The sequence below is a fragment of the Anopheles arabiensis genome, chromosome 3 (assembly GCF_016920715.1).
Source record: "Anopheles arabiensis isolate DONGOLA chromosome 3, AaraD3, whole genome shotgun sequence".
NCBI classification, from domain to species: domain Eukaryota; kingdom Metazoa; phylum Arthropoda; class Insecta; order Diptera; family Culicidae; genus Anopheles; species Anopheles arabiensis.
In genome coordinates this window covers 77591513-77618635 of record NC_053518.1, presented here as the reverse complement: position 1 = coordinate 77618635, position 27123 = coordinate 77591513, and the positions used below count along the sequence as shown (strand labels likewise).

The 27123-nt window shown below is 45.3% G+C and overlaps 4 protein-coding genes and 1 long non-coding RNA gene across 5 annotated transcripts in view; 3 read left to right on the top strand and 2 right to left on the bottom strand.

The window, feature by feature from the left end:
* Positions 1–2109: 2109 nt before the first annotated feature.
* Positions 2110–4264, top strand: LOC120902936. The gene is made up of 3 exons (XM_040312033.1): positions 2110–2309; positions 2378–3376; positions 3446–4264. The coding sequence occupies exons 1-3, from the start codon at positions 2190–2192 to the stop codon at positions 4169–4171; spliced, it is 1845 nt and encodes a 614-aa protein (XP_040167967.1). The 5' UTR covers positions 2110–2189; the 3' UTR covers positions 4172–4264.
* Positions 4265–4345: 81 nt separating this feature from the next.
* On the bottom strand, positions 4346–8111 carry LOC120902937 (nischarin). The gene is made up of 4 exons (XM_040312034.1): positions 7053–8111; positions 6801–6925; positions 6310–6712; positions 4346–4943 (listed from the first exon to the last, which is right to left on the bottom strand). Exons 1-4 carry the CDS (start codon positions 7801–7803, stop codon positions 4693–4695), a joined length of 1530 nt encoding a protein of 509 aa, XP_040167968.1. The 5' UTR covers positions 7804–8111; the 3' UTR covers positions 4346–4692.
* Positions 8112–9858: 1747 nt separating this feature from the next.
* LOC120903093 (integrator complex subunit 7) lies at positions 9859–12997 on the top strand. Its single transcript, XM_040312311.1, has one exon. The coding sequence runs from the start codon at positions 9946–9948 to the stop codon at positions 12910–12912; it is 2967 nt and encodes a 988-aa protein (XP_040168245.1). The 5' UTR covers positions 9859–9945; the 3' UTR covers positions 12913–12997.
* Positions 12998–13009: 12 nt separating this feature from the next.
* LOC120903094 lies at positions 13010–13831 on the bottom strand. Its single transcript, XR_005739534.1, has 2 exons — positions 13762–13831; positions 13010–13682 (listed from the first exon to the last, which is right to left on the bottom strand). It is a non-coding gene; the product is annotated as an uncharacterized LOC120903094 (long non-coding RNA).
* A 339-nt stretch (positions 13832–14170) lies between these two features.
* LOC120899869 (oxidative stress-induced growth inhibitor 2-like) overlaps positions 14171–27123 on the top strand; it is a 49916-nt gene continuing 36963 nt past the window's right edge. Inside the window, exon 1 of the mRNA XM_040306157.1 lies at positions 14171–14686. The gene's annotated coding sequence lies outside the window, so the exon portion shown is untranslated. The remainder of the gene's footprint in view (positions 14687–27123) is intronic.

The following is a 27123-nucleotide window of genomic DNA, read 5'->3' as shown; positions in this document are numbered from 1 at the left end:
GTATGACACGTCTGCAGCCGGGATAAAGTTTCCAGAGCATCTGTTACATGCACGGTGAGACGGGTGAAAAGCAATACAATTTTGTTACAAAGATACTATTATTTTGCTCTTTTCTCGGAAATACAGCGGATACAGCGACTAATCAAGTGATCATTAAGGGCCACAAAATTGACAAATCCCTAGATGTATTACGCCACAGACTGTGAGATTGATCGTCACCTAGAACAGGCCGAGGATAGGAAGGAGCGATCATACGATGCGTATAAAATTTGAACATTGCGTAAATATACGATGCGTACGAGAACTAAATATGTCTATAAGCTTCTTCTTCTTCTCCTTTTTGGCGTAACCCGAGGTCATGACAACCTATACAAACCTACGAGTGATATTCAGCGTCAGAGTTAGAGAGATTAGTCAGTCCGTCGTTACTGGAGACGATCCGAACGAGGCTTAAATCCACGACGGACACGTTGTTAAGCCGTGCGAGTTGACGACTAAGTCAATAAGTACTAGCGTTTGGTTTCATGAATCTTTCGTTGAGATTCATTCATATGAATTTTCAGCGATTAGTGATTCGAATCTCGAATCAAATCTCCAAAGACTCACTAATCTCGGAAGATTCATGAATCCATAAAAAGTCATAAATCTTCAGAGAGTCTTGAATCATTGAACACATATTATTTCCAAGATAGTCTTATCAGTCTTATCGAAGATCAGTCTTAAGATCTTGGGCCGGTCTGGTGGTAGGGTCGTCAACTCATACAACGCAACAACATGCCCGTCATGGGTTCAAGTCCCGAATAGACCGTGCCCCCATACGTAGGACTGACTATTCTGCTATGGTAACAATAAGTCACTGAAAGCCAAGCTCACTTCACTAGTGGGTACAAGCAGGCCTTGACCGACAGCGGTTGTTGTACCAAAGAAGAAGAAGAAGAAGTCTTATTAACATGCCCGTCGAGGGTTCAAGCATTGCATGGACCGTCTCTCCATAGCAAGGGCAGACAATATCCAGTTGTGTGGCAATTGCGAAGAAGTCTCAAAAGCCTTTATAGGCTGTCATTTCCAGTAAGGTTCTTACGCCAAAAAGAAGAATAATAAGAAGCTTAAGCTCTATGAATCTTTGGAAATGTATAGACCTTAAACTTCATGAATCCCTAAAGATTCGTTAATGTTTCGAGATATAAGAATCTTTTGAAGTTAGTAATTCTTTTGAGATATGAAAATCTTTTGAGAAACCAGTCATTTCAAGATTCATTAATATTTGAGATTCTTGAATCTGCTGCCCAATGGGGATTAGGATTCATTTCAAAGATTCATTCAAATTATTAGTGCTATGCTATGGTAATCAATAAGTCACTGAAAGCCGAGCCCACTAGTGGTACAGGCAGGCCTTGACCGACAATGGTTGTTGTGCCATAGAAGAAGAAGAAGAAGAAGAAGAAGAAGAAGAAGAAGAAGAAGAAGAAGAAGAAATCATAATACATATTTTTCTTAGGTCCTTGCTGTTTAGCGTTGTTACAACATTCCAAGATTTTTAGGAAAGATGTGTTTCTTGCCTGTGTATTAATGCTAAACTAAAAGGTGTCAATTTTGCCCCGCATGCCCATTTTGTCCCTGTCCCTACAAGAAAACTAAAGTCTCTTCTTCAAAGTAAGGTTTGATTTTTAAGCTTTACTATAACTATTGTCAACTAAACATTCCCATACTTTGGAAAAATAAACTCTTTTTCCGTTTTAAATTGAAAATAGTTGGAATAAAGCTTCGAACTAAAATGTAAAATCAAATAACGAAAACATGGATAAAATTCAAACCAAACACTGTTTTCCCGCCACACGCACAACTGTCTATGTAACGCTTTGTAACGCTTCGATGTAACAGGACAGTGGGCGAGATAGTACCATTAATTTTCCCCTGAATGTCGTGTAAACTGTCTGAAATATTGTAAATATACACATAATTTAAATAGAAATAAGTTAATAATAATAAGTTAATAAGACCTATCCCATAACCAATCATGTAACGTGCGAAATAATTATTTTTTTGTCCTATTTTATCCCAACCCTGTTCTTTCCACAACTGTCAAGCTGCTTTACCGTCCACGAACCATAGTCTTTTGTTTACTGTGTGTGTTGTTTTGGTTAGCATCGAACCGGCAGAAGCAATAGCGTCGAACACAATCTCACAAAATGGAACAAAATACAGCTGATTGTAGTGAACCATCAAGCAAAAAGCGTAGAAAAGATGATTCGGATACGCTCAACCAGACAGAGTGCGGAATCGATCACATAAACCGTTTGCCATACGAGGTAAACAAATGCAAGGTGCAAAAGGATCCTCAAGCCACCGACAGGTTAATATTTTCCGCCCATTTTAGATATTTTGTAAAATCTTTCAACACCTCTACCTGGAAGACCAGCTCCCGTGTGCGCTGGTCTGCAAACGCTGGTATGCGATTTTGCGCTCCGAACCGTTCCAGGAGCGCATGAGCTTCAACTTTAGCCACTGCTTCGGGCTGCCGATCGCGAGCCATCACCTACAGTACATGGCCAGTGCGTTCCACTGCGTGTTCGACGACTGTGGCTCCGACCCGGTCCCTGCCAATCAGGCAAAGGTGCTCGAAATGGTACGGAAGGCAACCGCTGCCAACGATGAGCCGGGCCCATCGACCAGACCGACGCCGGCGAGCGCTGCCGGTTTACTCACACCCGAGCAGCTACTGTTCTCCGGCGAGCTGCCACTGAAGAGCCTCCACATCAAAGCATCGTTCGATCGGATGCGCCGCTTTCTAGCCGATCGGTTAAAGAACATGCAAAACCTGCAGCACCTCACGCTTACCGTCTTGGCCGAGGTGGCGGGAGACGAGCTGCCGGAAAAGGCACCGCGCTGGGTAATCGAGCACGGTACGCTCCCGAGCCTCACCTGGCAGCTGTTCGCCAACACGAACGGGTACGAGCTAAAGCTGCCGGCGCTCGAGCGCTACACGGTGGACGTTGCGAACGATTTCGACCTGCACTATCTGATGGAGTACAGCGAGCAGCTGGTCGAGCTGACCGTGTGGTTTTACTTCGAGCGCGCGATGGAGCAAACACTTACCCGGCCGTTCCCGCGCCTAAGGAAGCTGCTGATGAAGCGGTTCGACAAGGGTCCCCTCTCGCCCGAACCAAACACGCGCGGGGACGATCTGGCCGCGGACCGGTTCGCGCAAAGTGCACCGCTGCTCGAGGACCTTACCATCGATTCGTCCACGGTTGCGTACCGGATCTTTCGTGCGGTGTGTCTCCACAATGCCGGCACGCTGACACGGCTCACGCTAAGCGATGTCATCTTTCCGCGCGCCCTGTTTGTGCTCATCCTCGAGCTGAAGAATCTGGAGGTGAGTGTTTTCGTGAAAGACAAGGAATTTAATTGTATAAATAATGATTTACCTTTTTTGCGCCCACAGTTCCTGCGCCTCGATGAGTGCATCCTTGAGGAAGGAAGTCGGCTACGGCACGTCGACCTGCCGAAGCTCCAGCAGCTCGAGCTCATCAACAGCGGCACCTGCTTCCGGCTCGATGGTGGCTTTGCGCACGTGCGCCGGCTACAGTACAGCATGGATTCGCAGCTGTCGCGCCTCTGCCGCCACCTGACCATGCTGGAGGAGTTGGAGATAGTGCTGCGTACCGGGGCGCCCGTTGCGGAAGCGATACGCGAACACTTCCGTTCCCTCGCACTGCTGCCGTGCCTGCGCACGTTAACCATCAACGGGATGAAAACGAACACCCGCCCCTGGGACCACTGCCAACCGATGCCAAACGTGGAGCAGCTAACACTGCGCCGGTGCTATCTGTTGCGCGGTAACTTTGCCCTGCTGCCGAAACTGTTTCCCGGGCTGAAAGTGCTTATGCTAGAAGGCACGATGATTGCGTACCGGCGGCTGCCGGACGGTGTGCAGCCGGTCGCTTTCTTGCAGCGCCGATTAAAAGGCTACCTGCCGCGCTGCTCCGTGACGTTGCGTCACTGTGACGCCGAACCGGTCAGCACGGTGCTCAAGATGGAGGACGAGGTACGGTGGCGGATGCAGCTGTTCGAGCAGGGCCACATGAAGCAAATACCCTACGGGCAGACGGAGGGGAAGAAAGAAAAGAAACGGCGTAAGAAGATCTGGAATGAATCGATGTGTGGTTGAACGGACCTTACCGAAGCTTTGTTACCTTTGTTATCACGATCCTATCAGTTCCCTCGGATGTTTAATAATTGAGAATGAATTATTTTTAAATAAGCTTTCTGCAGCTGCCAATTTTCAGTGATATATCACGATCCGGAACATGATGAAAAAGCGCCCAGTAGGTACGTGGAGAGCTTCTGTTACAGATACATATATATATATATATATTGCATCAGACCCTTTTCGCCCTACCAAGAGCATGTCACGAAGGGGGCGGTTTTGGCTTATAAAGATTTCAGTATAAAATAATAGTAATAATAATAATAATTTTCCCGAACGTTTCTATCCGTTCCGGTCAACTGTGTTGGGTGTTAAAATATCTCTTCCATTCTCCCCACACGCTCTCTCCCTGGTATGCTTGGCCTCGTCCAGCTTTGCTGTACTAGTTACGTTCAATAAAAACCCGCTCCATGCAAACACCCTTCATCGTTTCTCGCAGGCTGCCAATGGTCCGCTCGGCCTGCTTGGAATGTAGCATCGTTTCAACTGCCCGCTCCTCCACTCGGTCCGGCACGTTCGGTATCGTTCTTCTGCTTCTCCTGCTGCTCTTCGGCGGGCGTACTACCGCCCGGTTCGAGCAGGCTGTGCAGCTTGCGGTGCGATTTCTGGGCCGATATGCGCAGCGCAGATAGCACCAGCGCCATATCGTACTCCGTCTGGTTGCCCTTCTCATTGTCCAGATAGATCTCCTGCAACCGTTCGCCGAATCGCGAAAGCACCCGGGCACGGTAGTCTAAAAGTGGTGAAGGTGACGGTCATTAGTGTATGAAAATGAAAGAAGCAACGTGTGCTGCAGTGGTGCAAAATGTCATGAGCATCACGAGATGTTTACCAACGAAAACAATGAACATATTCGTGGTAGGTTGATGCTCATTGCTGATACTCAATGAAAGTGCGCCATGACATGCTGAACGCGATATGCGAGTGATTGAGTCAAATGCGAAACTCTAACTGACATGCTGAGCTTAATGTTGGCGCAAGCATAATCATGTTTTTTTCTGACTGTGGACAGTGCTGATAATACTCATGACTGAAACGAAGCTCAAATCAGCTCACATAAAGCACTGAGATAATCAGAAGTGAAACTCAAACAGTTGGTTGACCAATCACATACTTAATGACATTTTGTTTAGCACCCAACACTTGGTCATTCACTTGGTCATGACATTTTCTGTTGGTGATTATCACTTCTTTCTTGGAATATACTTGGCGTGACGTCCCAAGCAACAAAATGAGCATTCTTTCTCACACTCTCTGCTTTAATTGTCTTTCGGGACACAGAGCGAAAAATCACGCTCATTTTGTTTGTTGGGACCTCTCGCAAGCACCGCATATCTTCCATGACAATCGTGATGATCACTGACACAAAATGTCGCGATCAAATGACTGACCAAGAGTTGGTCGTACAAAATGTCACCAAGCATGTGATGGTCGCAGCAACTGTTTGAGTCTCACCTCTGATCATCACAGTACTGCTCTTGACGCTGACATGGATTTTGTTTCGGCTGGAATTTGTCATGACTATGCCGGTGACATTTTGCAGAACTGATCACAGTAAAAAAAAGTCATGACATAGTGACTCATGACCAAGCTTTGGTCGCAAAAACGTCACGAAGCATTAATTAGTCATACCAATAGTTTTGAGTATCACCTATGACCATCAATATGGCGTCATCCATGAATGATGCAACGATGATAGGGGTTGTGGGGGGGGGGATTGTCAAACGTTACGATTTGTTAGATAGGGGAGAGGGGGAGTTAACTTTTGTTACGTCACGCAAAATAAAATGTAATAAAATATACCAGCATAAAGTAACTCTGCATAAGCATAAAAAATCTGATTTTGTTCAATAAATTAAGCTATTTGAGGAGGGTGGGGTCTATCTGTTACGTAATTTGTGGAAGGGAGGGTTTTTTCCATCGTTACAGTTTGTTACACTACGGGGGAAGGGCGTCGAAAATTTGCATTTTTTGCGTTACGTTTTTGATGGATGACGCGTATTGAGTACGTGACAATGACATTTTTGTTTCAAGTCAGATTTTTTTTTTATGACAATCACAATGACATTTTGCGGCACCGCATACCGACCACAACTTACCGACACCACCGGCGACCGGATTCCCCATGAGGCGCAGATTCTCCAGCAGCGGTAAATTACCGATGTAATCAATTTCATTAATATCGTCAATTAAATTGCAGCTCAAATCCAAGTTCACCAGCGAGTACAGCTTGCCCAGCCCTTCGAGCAGGCGTATCCGGTTCTGGGACAGGTTCAGCGTGACCAGATTGCCGAGCTGGACGTGCCAGTTCGCGCACTGCGCTATCCGGTTGCAGCGCAGGCTGAGTATCTGCAGGTTGTTCAGGTGGCTAAGATGGGCGATGCTTTCCAGCTTGTTCTTGTCCAGCACCAGATCCTTGACGGTGGGAAACAGCCGGATCGTTCGATCGATCACCGTCAGCTGGTTTTCCTTAAACACCGCGTGGCGAAGGTTTTTCCACTGCTGCAAAGAAGGGAAAAGTGAGGTAAATTAATTAAAATTGGAATTTTAAAAATGTCTTTTGGATTTGCTTTTCTTCACTTCAACTTACCTTCGACTTGTCCAGCTCGTCCTCGGCCGCATCCTTGTGGACATTATCACACAGCGCAATTTGGCAGATTTGCTTCGTTTCGCTCTTGTACACCTCTATCCTTGAGAGCGTTTCACGCAAGGCACCTAAAACACGTGGCACCGAAACAAGTGAAGCAAGGGTAAGTACAATCTCCACCACCACCACCCATACAAAACATAACACCATCAACCCTCCCCCCCCCTCTCCTATCAGCGCGAAAACGGTACTGACCTACATTTTGAATGTTTTCCGTCGGCACGCCGTAAATGATGAGATTACGCAACACTTTGAACACGCTCAGCTCGTACCGCAGCTGCACCGGGATGAGATTGCTACTACCGATCGGTTTGTGGAGCGCGTGCGGGATGTACTTATCCGTATCGTCGTCGTACAGGATCGTGGGCAGACTGTTCTTGGTCGGCAGCACGATGATCGTCTCGAGCTGGGCGCAAAAGTCCAGTATGTGGGAGAAGTTGTAGTTGCTGCAGGCCGCCTCGGTCGGCGGGCAAGGGATCTGCATCCGCTCGCTGATCGCGTGCAGCTCCAGCACCGAGAAGCCGTACTTTTTCGACTTGGCCAGAAAGGCGTCCCCGCGCAGAAACAGCGAGCTGGCCAGGTGCTGCACCAGAAAGATGATATCGTACCGGTGGAAGTCGAGAAACTCGACAAACTCCCGCGGCATCGTTACCTTCAGAAAGATTAGCATCTCCCTCAGGTACTGCTCGAGTGCTTCCTGGCGTTTCTTCAGGAAGGTGGGGCTCTTGTTGCCGAGCACCTTCTTCGGCGGCAGCTTGTCCTTCGAGACGCCCCGTTCCGACACGAGCTGGTCGTGCAGCTCGGCAAAGTCGCGATACCGATGGTTGACCGTCCACATGACCTGGCCACATTTCACCAGTATCTCGTAGTAGTTCACACTGTCCACCGTGATGATGCGCGGGATCGAGATGGTCGTTTCGTTGGCGTGCAGTTGATAGTTAGACATGGTGCCTGGTCGTTTCTGTCGCTCTAGCTCCCCGGATTAGTTCACCATCAACGCTCTTATCAACGGGTGGCCCACACCCCTCGGACTACGGACTGCGATGCACCAGCACGTGTTAGGCGCACTCTGGGCGAGGCGTTTCTTGGGCGGGAGCACGGTCACGTTTTCATAGCCGTATCTGCGCGACTCATTTATCAATTGAAGCGAATAAAAGCCACTTTATCATCGAACAAACAGGGGAAAAAACATACAGCGCGCGGTGCACAAACAAAATAAAAACATTTATTACTCATTCGGGAGAAATTTTCTACCCCCAGTGACAGCTCCGGCCCAGCGCCCAAGTAGCAAATTCAAAAGGCCTTTTCAGGGTCGGTGCTATCATGAGCTGCTACAGTGCTTGCTGGATGTGTAAGTGTATGGTTTGTTGGATCAATTTAATGGTCAATTTAAAAAAAAAGTTAAAAAGTTTATTTTTTTAACAAATAACACTTAATTAAACTTCAAATTCATATAAAATTCGTGGGAAACTTTTATACCCAAAATATGTTATTTGTCGGTTTATGCGGTTTTACAAATATCAAAGTTTATGGTCAATTGGTACTATTATCTCCAGGAATCATTAACAAAACGCTATTATGCTCATAATTTAAAATTGCTTAAAAACCAGAAAAAATTGATTTTCTGAATAAGTGCTAAACTCAACCAAAATTTCCTTTAATTGAATGAATTTTGGCTAAAAAATGCGATTTTCAAATTACACGGATATTCTATCTACGCGATTGCCTTGGGAACCCATACATCGCGTATCTCGGGAGCAGACTGTAGCTAAACCCGGTCCAAGCGCCTTAGATTATGTTTAAACGATCGCAAAAATCAAATATCCATATGAAAAAAACGAAAGCTCCACAGCTTCACTGGTTTACTGGTTTGTGTTTCGTCTAACTTCATTTAATCATGGCTTTTATGCCCTTCAAACATTTCGAGCAAAAATCTATTAAAATGGTCGAGTGGTTAGATGCGTGGGTATCAACACTATCGACCATTATTCAAATCTCACTTCTTCATTCAATTCTTATAGATCAAGTTAGAGTTTAGTATTTAAGCAATCGTATCGCCATTCTAGTTCTAGCAATGCATAACTTTAATGCAAAACCATACAACACTACAGACGAAAACATGTTGCGGAAATATTTGTGGTCAAATCGTATGGTCGTACTGTCATAATCATGTTGCGGGAACATTTTTGTTGTAACATAAACAAATCGATTTGTTTCACGTTTATTTGTTGCAGGAACAGTTTTCAACCATAGCAAAACGGAAACAAAATCATTTTAACTTAGAAATAGGTGAAAAATAGGAGGAGAAAATAGGTGTACAATGTCTGGAATAAATTGAAAAATCCTTAAATATTTCCATTGAACCAATTTTTCCGCAACATGTCCAGAGACCTAAATCTTACAAAATTTTAAACTGCAATGAATGTAAACGCCATTTCAAATTTGGATAACAGCGGTGGTTGCAAACGTAATCCACTGTTTTTGGTCATTTTAATCATTTTGATTTTTGTGTTGCCAGCATCCCTTGTGACTTTTCATACAAATTAGCTTTTGAAATGGAACAAACCAAATAACGGTCACATTTGAATTTCCGCATGCTTTTCAAACTGCTACAGGCAGTCCCCGAGATACACGGTACCTCTTATACGCGGATTCGGAGATACACGGTTTTCTAAATTTGACAGTTCTTTGAGCAAATTGTACTGATTTGACACATCAATTCTAAATTGCCAAATAATTTCCCGTTCGATCGAATGTTAAAATCTATTTCAAAAGGTTTTGAACTGTTATATTCAGTAGAAACATATCAAATAATGAATTTGGTGGTTAAAATCATCCTCTACTTGCAAAATTGCACGAAAATTAGAGATATTTTAGCGAGATTCGACTTACGCGGAAATCCGAGATACGCGGTATTTTGCGGCCGTTTTCGGTCCCCATAAACCGTGTATCTCGGGGACCGCCTGTACTTGAGAACGGTCCCGCACACGATGACACTTTAACCATTTGTTTACAAAATCACCAAACACCGCCCCAACGCCGGACGGCAACTGCGTGCGTGCGAGAAAAGAATACAGCAAAACTCACAATGATCAGCGTGCGAGTGAACAATTTCAACGAAAACTTCCTCAACGAAACCGATGGCGACTCGAACTCGGTCCTCATCGAGCTGGACAAGGGCCTGCGGTCGAGCAAGATCGGCGACCAGTGCGAGGCAATCATCCGCTTCCCCAAGCTGTTCGAACGCTATCCCTTCCCCATCCTGATCAACTCGTCCTTCCTGAAGCTGGCCGAGTTCTTTCGCATCGGCTCGAACCTGTCCCGGCTGTGGATACTGCGCGTTTGCCAGCAGAGCGAAAAGCACCTGGAAAAGATCATCAACATCGACGAGTTTCTGAAGCGCATCTTTATGGTGATCCACTCGAACGATCCGGTGGCGCGGGCCCTCACGCTCCGCACGCTCGGCGCAGTGGCGTTCGTCATTCCGGAGAAGCAGCACGTCCACCATGCGATTCGCATGGCGCTGGACAGTCACGATACGGTCGAGGTGGAGGCGGCCATCTTCGCCAGCGTACAGTTCGCGGCCCAGTCGAAAACGTTCGCTGTCGGCATGTGCTCCAAGGTAGCGTCGATGATCGAGAGCCTGCAGACGCCGGTCAACATGAAGCTGCACCTGATACCGGTGCTGCGGCACATGCACCACGACGCCAGTACGGCCGCACTGGTGCGCGCGCTCTGCCGTGATCTGCTGCCGAAGTATCCGTCCGAGCAGTTTGTGGTGGAAATCATACGCTCCCTGTCGCAGCTGTCCTGTGCCACGCTGGTGGACATACCGGATCAGGTCGATTTGCTGCTGGTGTACCTGCAGGACCCGCGCAAGCGGGTACAGTCTACGGTGCTGCTGTCGCTGAAGAAGCTGGCGGAGAAGGGCGCGTATCTGTGGCCCAAGACGGCGATCAGCCGGCTGCTGCAGCTTACCGTGCAGTGCAGCAACCAGAACATGGCGCTGGACGTGATACTGACGCTCACCAAGTGTCCCCACACCTGCCACACGATGCTGAACGAGGAGCAGCAGCAGATACTGGACGTGTGCAAGAACTGCCTGCTGATGGAGAACGACAGCGGTGGCCGCGCGATGACGATCCTCACCAGCCTGATCACGTACTGCCACACGGAGAACATCCCTCCGCCGGTGCACGTGCTCGAGTATCTGGACATGCATCTGGAGTTTCTCATTCAGGCATCGCTGCAGAACAGGGCCTCGCTGAAGGACTTCCGCCTGTATCTGAAGTGTGGCGTGCAGCTGTCCAAGACGAGCCGTGAGTTTGGGGAAAGCTTCGCGGAAATGATTGCGGAGCTGCTGAGCGAGGAGCACTCCACGTCTACCGCCGGCCACTCGAAGCTGATCTGCGAGGCGCTCGGTGCGATCTGCTCGAACGTGATCGTGTCGTGCGAGTTTTACGAAACTCAACTACCCGGCACGAGCCCCTTCAGTGGCGTGATGCAGCATTTGCTGCGCAAGCTGGAAGCGCTGGCCCGGTCGAGCGGCGGGTCGGAGTCGCTGGACAAGGAGAGGACGAACATCGTGGAGCTGCTCGCCGCGATTTGCATGCAGGCCATGCTGGGATCCTTCATGCCGGACAACGTGATCGGCATCTTTGTGCAGCTGCTGCAGACGACGAACCCGTGGACGCAGTACCGGATCGCCCGCTCGGCCTCCCGCTACGGGCAGCACTTTCTTGCCGCGCTCATCTACGAGAAGCTGTCGCGGAACATTTCGCTGGAAAACTTGCACTTCTATCTGGTGGCACTGGGCCAGATCTCAAAGGCGGAGTGCATCCTTAACCACGGCCAGGAGTATGAGGCGCTTGCCCAGAGGCACGTCAAGCGGGAACCGGGTGCGGCGGTGCCGGGTGCGACCGGTTCCCTCTCGCTCATCGATCGGCTCGAGAAGGCAATTAATCTGTACTGCATCGCGCTGTCCACGCTGAAGGCCAGCTCGTCGCCCCAGCACCCGCTGGCGTTCCAGTCGGAGCTGATCCGCCTGCGGTGCACGTTTCTCGAGGTGCTGCACAGTGTGGTGATCACGCGGAACACGCTCTGCATCACGCCGCCGTCGGAAATTTCGCAAACGCTGGCGCAAAACTGCCGCGATCCGCTGCAAAAGTACGGCCACATCACGAACCAGCTGCGCAAGCACGTGAAGCTGCTGAAAAACTGCGAAGATGCGTACGGCCGGCTGTACAAAAGCTCGTTCGATGCCGATCCCGGCACGCTGGAGCACCTGGAAGCGGTACAGCACCTCTGTGCCACGCTGCAGCTTTCCATCGAGACGATTTCGTTCATCAACCCGTCGGAAACGCCGAAGGTGGCACCGCAATCGAGCCATCCCGAGACGCGCTACCTGCTTTCCGTGTGCCGGACGGTGCTGAAACATCTGCAGCTGATACCGGCCGAGGTTCCCGGCGGCACCAAAACGCTCACCCACGAGCACACGGACATGATGATGAAGCAGATTGAAACGGTGGTCCGTTCGTCCCACTGTACGCCGCGCTTCTTCTTCCAGGTGCTGCAGAACACGTCCGTGAAGCTAGCGCTCACACCGCAGCCCCGCGCCACCGGTGAACCGGTGTTCGTGCAGCCGAACAGCCATCTGGTGGTGAAGGTGGAAGGTGTCATCCAGCACTACGGCCGTACGCCGTCGCTGTTCCGGGCGATCAACAGCATCCAGCTGACGCTAAACTCCACCCTGATGACGTCCCGGCCGAACGATGTGAAGCTGCTGTCGGACAGTCTCACACTGACGCAGGTGGTGAAACCGCACCGGGACTTTCTGAGCGGCAGCTTCCTGATTGCGCTGAACAACACGGCGCACACGTTCAACGGTGGGCCGGTCAGCTTGGGTGGCCAGTGGCAGCTGAATCTGGAGACGTGCATCATCGACGACAATGGGGTGATGTGGCAGACCGGGCCGAAGAGTACGCTGCTCGTGCGCATACCGGAGGATAATCACAAACAGTCGCTTGGAATGCAGTCGACCGTGAGGAGGTTTTAAAGTGCAAAGTAATTGGAAGGGCTTTATATTTTGTACGATTTTTTTCTAACAATAAAGTGTATTATGAAACATTTTCGAATTGGAACAACGCTTCAGGTCTAGTTTTGTATATTGAACTTTTTTTTTATTTCCAAACACAATAATTCCACTCTACATTGATCGGACAATTCAGGTTATTTCAACCATTTCTTCATTTCAGCAAATTTCTCGAGTGTTTACGTAATACGCTGGTGCGAGGCCTTGAGCCTTACAAATCTCCGAATTAAATAGAGCTTTGCGTGTCTCGCCGTAAGATCGGTTATTGTCAATCTTCCGGATATTGTGCGTGTCCTTGCAGCAAGGATCAGCAATGTACTGTTTATACCACGGCTTACAGTGTAGCTGGATGTGGCCTGTGGTAGTGAGCTTCTAACGATAGCGATCGTTAGATAAGTATTGGTGCTGTGTCATCGAACACAGCATCCGAGAGTGCGATGAGCACAGAATAAAGAGAGCACTTGATAGTTATCAACCGAGCAAACCACACGTGTTATTATTGAGTACCACATGGCCAAAACAGCCACACTTGTACCATTGGACGAAACGTCCAGCAGGAAGTTAGCTCAAGACGTGTGTCGTCGAATTAACGTTGCTCTCTATTTTCCGACCGAATTGAATATGGCCACTTCCAACAGCATCCTTGTTAGAGGGATTTCCTACTAAAACGACGTCTAAAGCGGCTCCAGGATACGTTCGTAGCAACGGATCGAGCTTGTTTTAGCACCTGATTGCTGTAAACACATGAGACGTGAATTTCATTATTTTATTTTCGGTAAAATATGTTCCGAAGACTCACAATAAATTACTCACTTGATGTCCTAGAAGAAAAAATGAACGACCAATTGCTTCGTTCGCATAACATTTTTTTTCTTTTTTTTTTTTGCTCTAATTCAGTTTTGTTTACAAACAAACTCCCGGTGACATGTTGGCGCGCTTTGACAGGATATCCAAATAAACGCGTTATTCGGGGATCGCGTGGATGACAAAACAACAGTAATTCCCTCTAAACAATAAAATAACTTCTATACTTATTCCCTTTGATAAATCTTAATATATTAATTTAAATAACATAGTTTTTTCGCTTTAGGTTACCTTTTTTACCAGAATTACGGCAAAAAATTCAAAATTCCACCATTCCCCCTACGTTGGCAGTTGACGTTCAAACTTTGACGGTGCATTGTTGTGGTTTTCTTTTCTTTTTTTGGGAAAAACAACACCGAGCCCGATTTGTGTGCGTGCCACTGCGTTTTCCCATCGCATGCTCGCTAAATGTGTTGTGAATTTTGTGCTTTTTCGTGTGTGAAGTTTTGTACTTGACTGAACTGAAGCGTACAGTTGAACAATTAAGCGTAAGGAGTTGCAGGGGAACAGTAGAATGAGTGTGTAATTCATAATGATCGGTGTAACACAGCGATGCAAAGTGTCCATCGTCGGTGCATACGCGATGCAACGCGGTCTGATCGGAATCGAAGGCATCCGGCTACTGCATCCGGCTGCCGCATGTTTCGGACAAACTGTGTATGGAAAGAAGCGTCACTAAAGTGTGCCCAGTGGGTCGTCGGTGTTTGAAAAGCTTGCCCGTACAATTTGCCTCATTAGGGATCATGAAAATGCAGCGGCAGAGCTGGGAAAACTGCTAGAAGCGAGCGTCTATCCGGTACCCCGAATCGAAACATTGACGACGTGAGGGAAGCAAACAATTGCTTCTCGATTCTACGATAACGCTACGTAAATGGTAAGATTTTCCGGAACATAACACATTCTTCCTGCTTCGGTTTTCCCCCATCTTTCTATCATCTATTTCCAGTTAATGTCATATAATGGATTAAAATTATTTCCCATGCTGCAATACGCTCGCCATGTTACGCTTACAAGTAGACAGCGTTAGCTTATTTTTAGCATACCCCATTACACTATCCTCAAAAAAAAAAAACCTAAATAAAACAACACTTCCGGCATCGTCCCTGGGCACACCGTCACCCATCGACGGATTGAAATAATAATCTCATTAGACTTGCTTGTCAGTGCGGAGAAAGTATTTGGCGAAGTAGCTGTGCGACCAATTACACAATACCGGCCGTGCGACCTTTCTAGATTTTTGGACCATAACGACCGCCAGCGTCCTCCTCTGGCTGGCCCATTACCCCTGCTTTTACACCCAAGGCAGCACACCAAATCTTCCAAAACGAGCGGAAGAAACCACGGCTTACAAACAGTACCGAAACAAAACACGCTATACCGGCTGGCCATGCGCAGTTGCGCCCGGTTGTACGATTCAGAACCACCGCCCCAACGCGGTCCAACCCACCCACCCACACACACACACACACACACCTCTGTCCGTAATGGACCGTGAACCGCTCCGGTCCCTGGTGGCGGCACGCGTACGCCCACGTCCCGGACCGATTTTCCGAGCTTTCCTTTGAAGCTCTCGCGCAATGTTTGCCAACCCAACCCATGCCATGCCTGAATTCACGTGCTTTTCCCTTTACCTACCGAGCCGAGACCACCGGGAATGTTGCGCAAAAGTGCGAAATAACCCTCCCGCCTCACACACACATGCACACACTCAATCCTTGGAAAGCTTTACGTCGTGTGTGTATGTGTGGGGAAATGAAGGGGAGTTGGTTTTAAGGGTAGATCCTTTGCGTTTTTCTTTTCTCCCTCTGTCCCCACGCGGGGATTTGATGTTTACCTTGCGTATTTCTAGATTCATGTTACCCGAGGGAGTTAAATACCTTACCAGATAGGCGTCGGGTTTCCGTTTGCCCCGAAAAAAATATTGCGTTGCGTGTCCCATGCCGGGAGGTGTTGCTTTTAATTAAAAGTTGATTTCACTTAACGGGCGTGAATATTTGATGCGAATTGTCTGAGGTTTGGACTGGAAGTTTTTTGGACAGCACAATCGAAGCAAGCATTGCACAGCTCACTCTTCCTCACTCCGTGGCAACCTGTTGCTGGTGGGACTTGCGTGGAAAAGAAGAATGACCCTGATGAAATTGTCCTTCGCACACCGGCTGGCTGGTTAATCTGGAATGCTTGGTCGGGACAGTAGGTAAGCCACAAGGACGCACTTTTATCGATTACAAGAGCCACCCATCGGGCATCGACGAATAAACGACAAGCGCTTTGCCGACATGCTTTCCATGCTTTGTCCCCGGTTGATAAGCACCGTTGCCTTTCGTCTGGCTTATCCATTTAAATCAATGACCAGCGCATAACAGTGGACGTCGATAGTCCTTGCGGCTACCTATACCGTGGGGAGCCTCACCCACAAGCTGGTCCGCTGGGTTCGTATGAAAATCAATAAAACTCCCTCGGCTGCAATTGAAACGAAAGTGGACGAGCGCTCAAGTGTCCGGGAAAATGGTGGTGGGGTACAGGAGAGGCCAGGCTCGGACGCCCAGGTTGACATTTGCCAATTCCTTGGCGTAGGGATTTGTTTTTCAGTTTATTTTCTATTATTTCTTTTAGGAGAAGCTGGTTTTTTTTTGTTTTTATTTCTGGCCACCTGAATAATGCATCTCTCCGAATCGAGTAGTGAACGGGTGAAGCTCGATGCGATGTGAATGGAATGAATTTTTACCCCCCGAAACGGAACGACTTTGCTTATGTTCAGGCGAAGGCAAGGTTTTGCTCCTGCTACTGGACTTGCTGTGCTATTTTCCATCCAACCTTTGACCTACTGGAGCGGCCGGGTTGGAGCTGACCGGCCTGTTCCACTTTGCCTGTGACGATGCGGATGATGATGATCTTGCTGCTGGACGGGATTGTCCAAATTCTTAGTGATGAATATTAAAATGTTTCGGGCGAGGGTGGGTAAAAGTTGTCATGACGTTGTTGAAGATTGGGGTTTAATCTAGATGTGCTTGTTGGGATGTAATCATAAAAAAATAGCACATAGAAAGAGAACGCCTAGTAATTGTGATTCAAGCGAAACTACAAGATTATTGGATTGTTGAATTTGCTTCAGAAGAACTTGTTTCCTGTGGCTTTTCCTATTTTGGCAAGATAAAATGGGTCACTTAATTTACAACGTCTCGTAATCATTTTGTGCTCGTTAGTGGAAGGTTCAGAATCGCTTTTAACTAACGTCCTGTGGTGCTCTCGGGTTGTGATTTAGGACGTAGCCACAGTCCCTTGCGATGTGTTTTGATGTATTTAACCTTCAAAAGTTTAAAAAATATTGAGTTTTTTAAGGCTCATTTCCAATGTAAAACCGCATGTAAATGGGGCTCATCGTTCCATAAAATACGATGCTGATCCATAAAATACGTAACGTACCATGTCATGTTTGAAATTTTACCTCCTCTTTTGAAATAGGTCACGAAGGCTTGTATATACAGGATTGCATGTATACACGCCTTATACAAGTACTTTGAAATAATTAAACACAATATATCACTAATGTAATGGTTCGAAAACATACAAATTTGGTTTGAAATTAACTTTTTTTGTGAACTTGCTGGACATGCGGTTCACGTTCGTATTTGTATTAGAGGAAATAAACGACCTGGCTTACAAGAACGTTCCTTATTTCGATCCGTCGTTCGAAATCTGACGTTCGTTTTATAAGCAACTTAGTTCATTATGATTTATAAAGAACAGATGAATGTTGATTAGATGAGGATCGAAGGTCGTTATTTTCTTTTAATTTAATAAATGAACCGAGAAGTTATTCTGGATCTTTTCGCAAAGTTTTTTACATTGCTTTTTAGTGGTCTCATACCTTTGGAGCCTGACAAATTTTATCGCTGGTCTAGAAACGCTTCAAGCACAGCTTGGCCGTCCATCGAGTTTTCGAGACATGTTATTTGAAGCTAATGCATTAAATATATCGTTAGCAATTAGATTTGTTTTTTTACCTGCTAATATCGAACATACTGTCGTTCCGCATAAGTTTTCAAATAATAAAATAAACGTTATTCAGCTTGTAAAGAATAAATTATCATTTAATCGTTTTATAATTAGTAATATAATAGGGAGTGACTTCTCCACTCTATGACCGCTGTCAGACACACCTAAAAACCACCGCTACGAAATTGACAGATGAAAAGTAACGCATTGTAACGCTCCTTTTTTGGTACACCGATTTCGTTGGCGAGCGAAATCCTAACGAAAAATGCTGTTAGCATGCTCCTGCAGTGCCAAATATCAATTTAATACAAATTAAACTTTAATATTCCTGTTATTCTCGTTAAAATTGAGGAAAACAAAACTCACTTTTTGTTTGTTTACAGTAACAAGTAACTACAGTAACTTTTCGGTTGTTAAGCATTCTCGTTACGGTGGTTTTTCGGTATGTCTTGCAGCGCCCTATAACGCACAAATCTTATTGCTTGAGGCCGCTTCCAGACACTCCGAAAAAAAAAAAACTACAGTAACTAAAAAAAAAATGGTACATGAAAAGTAACGCATTGTAACGCTTCTGTTTTTGGTAAACCGATTTCGTTCGACCACCTGTCGGCAGGCGAAGTACTAACGAAATTGCTGTTAGTATCGGCAGTGCAAACTACCAACAAAGTTGAGGGATACAAACCTCCGTTCTTATTGTTTACAATAACATGCGTTATTGTTCGGTTGACAAAATTCATCGTTACGGTGGTGTTTTTCTTTTTTTGCCTGGAAGCGGCCTGAAAGTATACGCAACCGTAACGTAACTTATGGATGGACCCTTATCCTTATACGCCAGTGTAAAGGCCGATTTTTACATTCGTATCGAATGGCACATGGTCAGCATGGCGGCTCAGAATACTTATATCACGGAAAAGAAAAACAAACAGAATTTTGTTTTCCAAGCAAACATAAAAAAAATTAAGTAAACATATTATTGTCTTCTATTCGTTTTCAATGAAATAATCTGCCTCAAATATTTATTTTCGTATTTTAAAGCTATTTTTAAACATGGGTGCAACGTTTATCTTGTAGTTGTCGTTCAATAATTCCGCTCACTCGATCATTTGGAGTCCTCAATTCAAGAACTTTACCAAGCTTTAACCTAGTTTTGCTGCTAGTTTTCACCTCCATTCGTTTGGTTTGGCGTGCAATAAAAATCAGCTTAAGTTTAAGCGTACGCAATCAGCTCATCCCTTACAACTGCAAACATGGGTAAAGCCGTGCGCTTCCGTCACGGCACATCACACGTATTGCACAATCGGCGACAATCATCGCCATCATCCCCATCATCTGCAGCAGATTGAAGAAGGCTCGTCAGCTCCTCGGCTCGCTTTTTAGCTTATTTTGTTCTCTCTATTGGCCGTAAATTTCCTCCTTTCTCCGTTCCATTGCGCCGGTGTGGCGATCATCGGGTGATAATAATACTCGTCTCGTGCGGAACCGTTTCACCCTCGGGCGGGCGTGAGTGTCTTCCGAGGTGGGAAGATGATTCTTTCCTTCAACGCGCGCCCTGCCCTGCGTTACTGAAAACACGCGACACGAGACATTCCAAGCGCGGGCGCGCGCTACCACAAGCCGCGTATATTCAATTTAATCCCTCCCGCTTCGCGCGAGGGTGAATCGAAAAGGGTTGTTGTGTACCGCCGGTCGGTGTGGTAAAATGTCAAAGCTACGTAAATAGTTTGCTTTCACGCTCGTTAACTGATTGTTTTATCTAACTCAAACATACAGAAGCTCAAAAAGACTGAGGGAAAGAGAGTGAGTTGGATAATTAATGGCAAGTATACGCCTTTTGGCAACGAAATGACAGGCGCACGTGATTGAGAGTTTGTAAACTGCTGCCTGCCTGCTTGGCTTTTTGCACTGTGATAAGAACAAGCTTATCTATTTCTTGTTTTCATAAATCGCCTCCAGCACCCACCGGTTGCGTAGGGAAGGCGAGGAAGTATCATAAAACTTGCAGAAAAGGTTGTTCGTCGGAAGCGCAAAATAAAAAACGGCTCGTTATGCCTTATTATGTTTTATCCTTGCTCCATAGATTGGGCCACTTTGCAGTTTTTTTTTTCTAGCCTGTTTCTTATCTCCACCACACCCGAGGGGCAGCATTTCGTGTGTCTGTGTGTGTGTGCGTGCCTGTGTCACTGTTGCTAAATGTGAAGGTTTTGCTTTTCCGTTTTCGTCTAAAAATACTACGCCATCTCTCTCACATTGGCTGATTTTCTTTTCCCCGTGTTTTTACTCAGCAACAGAGGGGTTTTTTTCCCTTCTTTCGTGTGATATATTTTCACCCGATTTTTACTTTTTTTGCCGCTAGTAAATAACCGTGCCTCTCTAAGGTTGGCATTTGTCGGAAGAGGAAAAAGATGGAAGAAGGCATTTCTCCCGAGGGACGACACAGAGCGGTCCGCACGGTGACACAGGCTCACGGTATTGTGCACGGGTTTGTGCCCGTTCCTCCCCTTGCACTGTGATAAACAACTCGAGTCTCGAGATCTTTCCGCGATCATCGGGCGCAACGTTTGGAGTGACAAGCGTGACGGTGAATCGTGACGCTTATCAGCTTATCATCGTCCCGTTTTGTGGGTAAACACTTTCAGCAACGCATGTTTTATGATAATGGTATTAGTTTTGTAAATGAAAGAAAAACAGAAGCTTGTAATGGAATTTGCTTTCACTTTTTTTTTTTACTTCCCAAAGGACAGTTTGTTGATTGCGGTTTATTCAAATTTGATTTCAAACCCAAAGAAAAGGAACATTTGTATGCATTCATTACAGCAGTTTTAGCATCGTTCACTGGTGACATTTTACAAATTGTATTTGTAGCTTCAAACACACCTGTCCAGTGCTGCAAAATGTCATGAGCATCGCGAGATTTTCACCAACGAAAACAATGAACATATCCATGGTAGCATAATGCTCATTGCTGATAATCAATGAAAGTGAGTCATGACATGCGCAAAACGACAAGTGAGTGCTTGAGTCAAACGGAAACTCTGACTGACAAGCTTAGCTGTGAACAGTGCTGCCAAATGCCACTGTTTCAATCACCAACACTTTGAATTCTGACTGAAACGAAGCCCAAATCAGCTCACGTACACAACTGAGATGATCAGTGACGATACTCAAACAGTTGGCGAATCAATCACATGCTTGGTGACATTTAGTTTAGCACCCAACTTTTGGTCACTCACTTGGTCATGACATTTTCTGTCGGTAATAATCACGTCATTATTGGAATATACTTGGCGCGTGGGCTCTAGCAACAAAATGAGCATGCTTTCTCCCTCTGTTCTCGATTATCTGTCGGGTCAAATAGAGCGAGAAAATATGCTCATTTTGTTTCTTGGAACCACTCCGCATGTCTCCGCATATCACCCATGACCATCGCGATGATCACCGATTGAAAATGTCGCGACCAAGTGATTGACCAAGAGTTGGTTGCACACAATGTCACCAAGCATGTGATGGTCGCACCAACTGTTTGAGGCTCACCTCTGATCATCACAGTAGAGCTAGTGACGCTGACATTGTTTTGTTTCAGCCGGAATTTGTTATGACTATGTCAGTGACATTTTGCAAAACTGATCACAGCAAAAAAAAAAAGTCGTGACATAGTCACTGACCAAGCGATGGTCGCAAACATGCCATGAGCATGTATTAGTCACACCAACCGTTCTGAGTATCACCTCTGATTATCACAATTGAGTACGTGACGCTGATATGGATTTTGTTTCAGTCAGATTTTTTTTTATGACATCGACAGTGACATTTTGCAGCACTGCTCCTGTCCTTCTGCACATTGCAACAAACCATCATCAGATTAAAAGTGTGGCTTGTAATCAAATCCTGGTGTCTCCTGGTGCACCTGCATTCGCATCGGCTGCAGCACATACGTGTATCGCTTTTGCGCTTCCAAACTTAATTAAGCCCCCCACTCTAGCGCAAGCTTAATTCAGTTAACAACGCTACGTTTGCCGCTTCCTCCCGCCGTAACTGTAGTTTAAATACTCCGCAGAAGCAAACAGCGAGTGACAGCAATTTCCCAAACAGGCGTCGGTATGTGCAATATTCACTGTACCAGAGAGGAGGGCAATTATTTCAATTTAAAGCCCACTTGCGGGTGGATTATTCGGCATTCGGCAGTAGTGTGTGGGGAGCATATTAAGTGTAATAATTTGTGTGCGCGTTTTCCTTGCAGCCAAAGCCAAAAAATGCTACTCTCATCCTTCTCCTGTAGCAGCGCATTTTTTTGTTTGTGCCTTAAGGTATGCCGCATAGACAAATAGACAAAACGTCTTCATGCCCTGGCCTTTGCAAGGTTGGTACAATATTTCACTCTGCGTTGTGGATTGTGCATTAGGCGCTCGGACAGCACTACAGTTTGTGTTTCTGTAGCACGTTCATTAAAGGGGTGTTTTGGTTTGCGAACCGTGGAGCTCCCGCTGGCTGGCAGATCGTGTGCAGCCCCTGGTTGATGGTCATTTGCATAATGCAGCCGGTAAATCATGCAGCCGAAAGGGTGAGGAAGGGGTGGCGGAGAAATTAAATGCTACAACTAGAGCGTACAGGTGAAACGCTCGCTGAAATGCTCGCGGTGCTGCGTCGGGTATTGTTTTTGAATAATCTATCATGGCCGGTCGGTTTATTTAGATGAAAGCGTTTTTGTAGCAAATTATCTGCCTGCGGGGCATGGTCTGGCCCGGCTGTGATTGTATGAAAATTGTTGCCTGGTTGTTCAAAACGGCGTGCGTTAGGTAACAAGCTTGGAATGCGAATGTGAGAGGCTATTAATTTTCTTAGATAAAGTGTAAAATCCTACTTAACTTCACCATTACACGATAACACGTGTAAATAATTTAAGAACAGGATTTTGCTCCTACAGTGCGTAACGTAAATATGTAAATGTTTCATTAATTATTCTCAAAACACCATGTTCCATTGCAATAATGGGTTTCCGGGTCAATTTCCAATGTCAACAGCATTTTTCATTGATTGTGAGATGTTTTTCAACAGCTTTCAAATGTGTTATTTGTATCACAATTTTTTTTATCAATTCATCCACATGATTTTCAGCACGCCTTGAGCTTAATTGATGTGTTGAAAATCAAGCGAAAAGGCTGAAATTGTATTGTGAAGTCAATACAATATGTGATAGCTGTTGAAGAGCATCGTGCAGGCAATAAATACATGGTTTTCCAAGTCGAATTCCAATTTGCACATAGTTATTCACCGCATCCAAGATGTTTTTCAACAGATGTCAAATGGTTTATTTGTTTCAAAATGAAACTTCAGTATCATCACATGATTTTCAGCACACCACAAAGAACTGTCAAACTTAATCCAGCTTGAAACGTGTTGAAAATCATGTGGAAGAACTGAAATAGTAATTTGACCCAAATGCAACATTTAACAGTCGTTGAAAAACATCTCACAACAGTTAATTAACAATTTTAACTCATTAACTCTGCAAATCCAGTTTTCGCCACCTTCGAGATGATTTTCAACAGCTGTCGAATGGTATATTTGATTCATAATAAATATTCAATACTTACACATGATTTTCAACAAATCACAAAGAATTGTCAAACTCAATTCAGCTTGAGTCATGTTGAAAATCATGCTGAAGAATTTACAAATGATTGTGTTGGAAATAAAATGTCAGATTGGTGTGTATTAACATCTTGCAGATCAGATGATATCCAATAATATTTTGACCAGTAATATCACTGCGCCGCATAGAAAAAGAATTGAGAAATTTCTCCTTCAAGGCGATTTTATAAACCTTTGTTCCATTTAATCACCTGGATGATGTTGGAATTTAGCATACGTGGGTCTTGCAGGGTTTTACAAGTCACTTTCGAATGTCCGCATCCCACATTCATCTCCTCCTAGATGTTTTTCAACACCTATCAAAATGGTGTATTTGCATGAAAATAAAATTTCCGTTCTTACACTTGATTTTCAACACATCATAAAGATCGGTCAAGTTCAATCCGGCTTGCAAAATGTTGAAAATCATGTAGAAGAACTGAAACATTATTTTGATGCAATTACAACATTTGACAGCTATTGAAAAACATCTCACAGTCAATAAAACTTGTTGTACACATTGGAAATTGACTAGGAAAACCCTGTAATGTGTACATAAACAATCTGTAGCTGCTAACCACTCAAATCTGTACGCTAATTATTCTTTCGATTTTGAAAGGCTTTCAGTTTTCCCAAAACATCTTCATAGCGGAAAAGCTCTCTAAAAAACATCCAAACCCAAACAGATGGTCTTTGAACGAATCCTCCACACATTAATACCTTAATCATAACGAAAGATACATTTAAAAAAATATACATTCCACTGTAATAGCACTTCATTTTTTCTCGCCCATGTACATGTGTACCTCAAAAACCTACTGTGTCGAGCGGGTTATTGCGCGCGCGTGTAAAACCGGGCACGTGTACCGTGTGCCGAACGCGTGCTGTTTTGATTAATCTCGCTGCATCATCGTCGCTGCTGGTGCGCCAGCTTCAGAAGATTTGGCACATACGCAATTACTTCGCTGTATTCCAGTATTTTCACACCCAGGTCGGGGGTCGGGCATCGCAACTGAACAGAGTATATTAAATTCATATCGGAATGTTCATTTGTGGCGCACTACTACCACCAATAAAAGAAAGGTGCGAACCAACGATGACACATTGAGGGAAGGTAGGCGTGAATATAGTAGGTCGTGGTGGGTTTGTTCGCTGGCTGGAATGAAGATGCCGGTGTAGTTTTTGGCGAACCGCAAACTTAAAATGATTAATTGGCGGCTCGTCGATCAGCTTCGTGTGGTCGTAAATTTGTGTTTTTATTTTAGCCGTCCCCCCCGGTACCGAGCTGCTGCCCCGGGCGGGTATAGAATGCCGGGTGTAGAAGCTGTGGCGAAGACACGCTGCCAAATGATGCGCGTTGAGTGTGCAGGGTCGTCATGCTTTCATGCCGGTCCGTCCCACTGCCGGCTATTAAACCACCTGATTTATGGTGCCCGACAAACGGTGCGCGATTGTGGAGAATAAGAAGCAGCAATAAAAGCCGGAATTGAAAAAACATTCCCCCGGCCCGGACCGGAATGCGCAATGGAGGCGCAAGGTACTTTACGCCACCGGCCAATATTGGGAAGAAGAAGGTGTAAAAATCTCGTAAAACAGTTGGATTGGCATTTTTTTTCCCTCTGGAATCGTTTGTTTTAGTTATGTTTTTGTTTTTTCTCCTTTTTATTTATAACAAATGGAAGCGATATGGTGGCGGTGGAGTAAAAATTCCATTTTATTTTCGTTGTAAAAAAAAAATACTCTATTTCGTTTGATGTTGGGTTGGTGGTGGTGTGATGCTTGCTGATAATCATCTAACCGGTGGGGGAATGTAAAGTGAAAACCTTTTTCAAGTTCAAATTTCCGACTGGACATTATATTAGCTATAAAGACGGTCTCGTAAATGTTACGTGTTCGCCTTTGGATTTTGCCTACAATTAAGAGAAAGAAAAGAGAAGAAAAAAGAAACACACACACAAACGTTTCGCAAATGCATTTTGCCTCGCTGCTTTGCGGCATTCACAAATTAATAATAAATTTCAACAGCCCGGGGCCCTACCCCGAAGGTCAGCATTAGCACCTGTTAATATTTCATCAGGGGGGGGTGGCGGTATCTTGCGCAACGGACGGGGGATGCACGGGAACGTCGCCGTACGCTCAATAATAGAGTCAGCAGCAATGATTGTTCTTGTGACACGTCGCCAAGACCTGCACTACTGTTCCCCGTTCCTCTCCATCCACCATCCGGCCATCACTATGGTATGGTGTGGTGGTGCACGTTTTGCGTCACGTCGTTTGCGATGCAATGCGCTCGAAACTATCGGTATCGCTGGCCGCGCATGGACAATGGGTGAGAAAGGGTGCATTTTCTTGCAACTATCAACGAATGGGATCAAGGTTTAAGTGTTGAATTAGTAGGCTCGGTGCCAGTTTTTTTTTCTTTTTTTTTTCGTAGTAGAGATAGGATTGTGTTGATCTTGAGGTTATTTTTTCAGTTCTTTTGCGCATAAAAAGAAAGAAGACTTTCGGCATGTTTATTCTTTTCGCTTGAAATATTTTGCCAACATTTTGCAATCTTTGTTCCACGTAAACATGTGTTTTGCAAAATTATAATTTATTTTAACGTTTATATTAGTATACAGTAGCATTTCACGTGCTACGACATTAAAGAGCAATATCCTGGTCACGGCACCATACTGCAATGCTACTAGCTAACGTTTACTTCTAAGGTTTTCATAAAAAATGACCAAAAATTTTCGATTTTTAATGTGTTTATCTTCATCCACACTAACGAAACGTTAATTGCACTTTCAATAATAGTATCTCATGAGCATGTAGACAAAATTTAACACCTCCATTTGACGAACTATAAGCGTGATGGCTCCAAAAAGTGAAGCAACTTCGATTATAAGTGGGCGTGCTCAAAGAACGACACCTTGTAGTGTTTAAAACAGACTTGGTGCGGTAGTTTGTGGTCGTCGTATAAGCCTGTTCCGTCATCTACAATATGCTGCCACTGTTAGACAACAATCTGAGCACTGAAAAACAGCCCAGTTCCGAATGGTCGACGTTTCTGAGCGACTTGAGGCTCCAAAGAAAGCTGAAGGTGAAGAAGTCGCTACATCCCTGCGTTCGCTTGACCGGGAGGTCGATGCAACCGGCCAAACAGTGAAATAGTATCTATAAATCATTAAAAAAACATATCAGAAAGCAGAAATTGCGTGCACTCCCTAGTATGACTCCCTAGTAAGCGATCCTCTCCCACATCTCCCAGCTGTCGACATTTTCTGGACAAACATGATCCAAAAGCTTTTGATTTTGTCACGAACATTTCAAAGGAAATGATAAAAATCGAAGGTAAACCTTTAAACATGCCTGCACTGGCCTTGTCTTCGTCCGCATTGGCAAACATTTCTGATATCTTCCGGAAGGCTGCTCGTAAGGTGTTAGATTTAGTTGTGCAAGTGAGTTTAAATAATTACCTTTCCAAGCATATTCATGGAAAAAAACATTATCTTGCTTAGTTTTTTTTGTACAGCCAACCGAAAAGAATCCATTTTTAAATGCAAACGTTAAAAATAAGGTGCTTTTCGTTCTTTGTTAGCCATTTTCTTGCCTATTGTTATTGTGATCCTTCTGTCCTTCTGTATTGTGAATCCTTCTGTCATAACCGCAACCCTATTCATTTCGAATTTTCGCTATCCAATT

What these genes read in the sequence shown, in the direction of transcription:
- LOC120902936 (XM_040312033.1), top strand. Translation starts at nt 2,190, where the DNA reads ATGGAACAAAATACAGCTGATTGTAGTGAACCATCAAGCAAAAAGCGT. An exon ending in TAAACCGTTTGCCATACGAG is followed by an intron (nt 2,310 to 2,377) that starts GTAAACAAATGC and finishes CGCCCATTTTAG; the next exon opens with ATATTTTGTAAAATCTTTCA. An exon ending in TCGAGCTGAAGAATCTGGAG is followed by an intron (nt 3,377 to 3,445) that starts GTGAGTGTTTTC and finishes TTGCGCCCACAG; the next exon opens with TTCCTGCGCCTCGATGAGTG.
- LOC120902937 (XM_040312034.1), bottom strand. Translation starts at nt 7,803, where the DNA reads ATGTCTAACTATCAACTGCACGCCAACGAAACGACCATCTCGATCCCG. An exon ending in ACGAGCTGGACAAGTCGAAG is followed by an intron (nt 6,713 to 6,800) that starts GTAAGTTGAAGT and finishes CCTTCTTTGCAG; the next exon opens with CAGTGGAAAAACCTTCGCCA. An exon ending in TCCGGTCGCCGGTGGTGTCG is followed by an intron (nt 4,944 to 6,309) that starts GTAAGTTGTGGT and finishes CACCACTTTTAG; the next exon opens with ACTACCGTGCCCGGGTGCTT.
- LOC120903093 (XM_040312311.1), top strand. Translation starts at nt 9,946, where the DNA reads ATGATCAGCGTGCGAGTGAACAATTTCAACGAAAACTTCCTCAACGAA.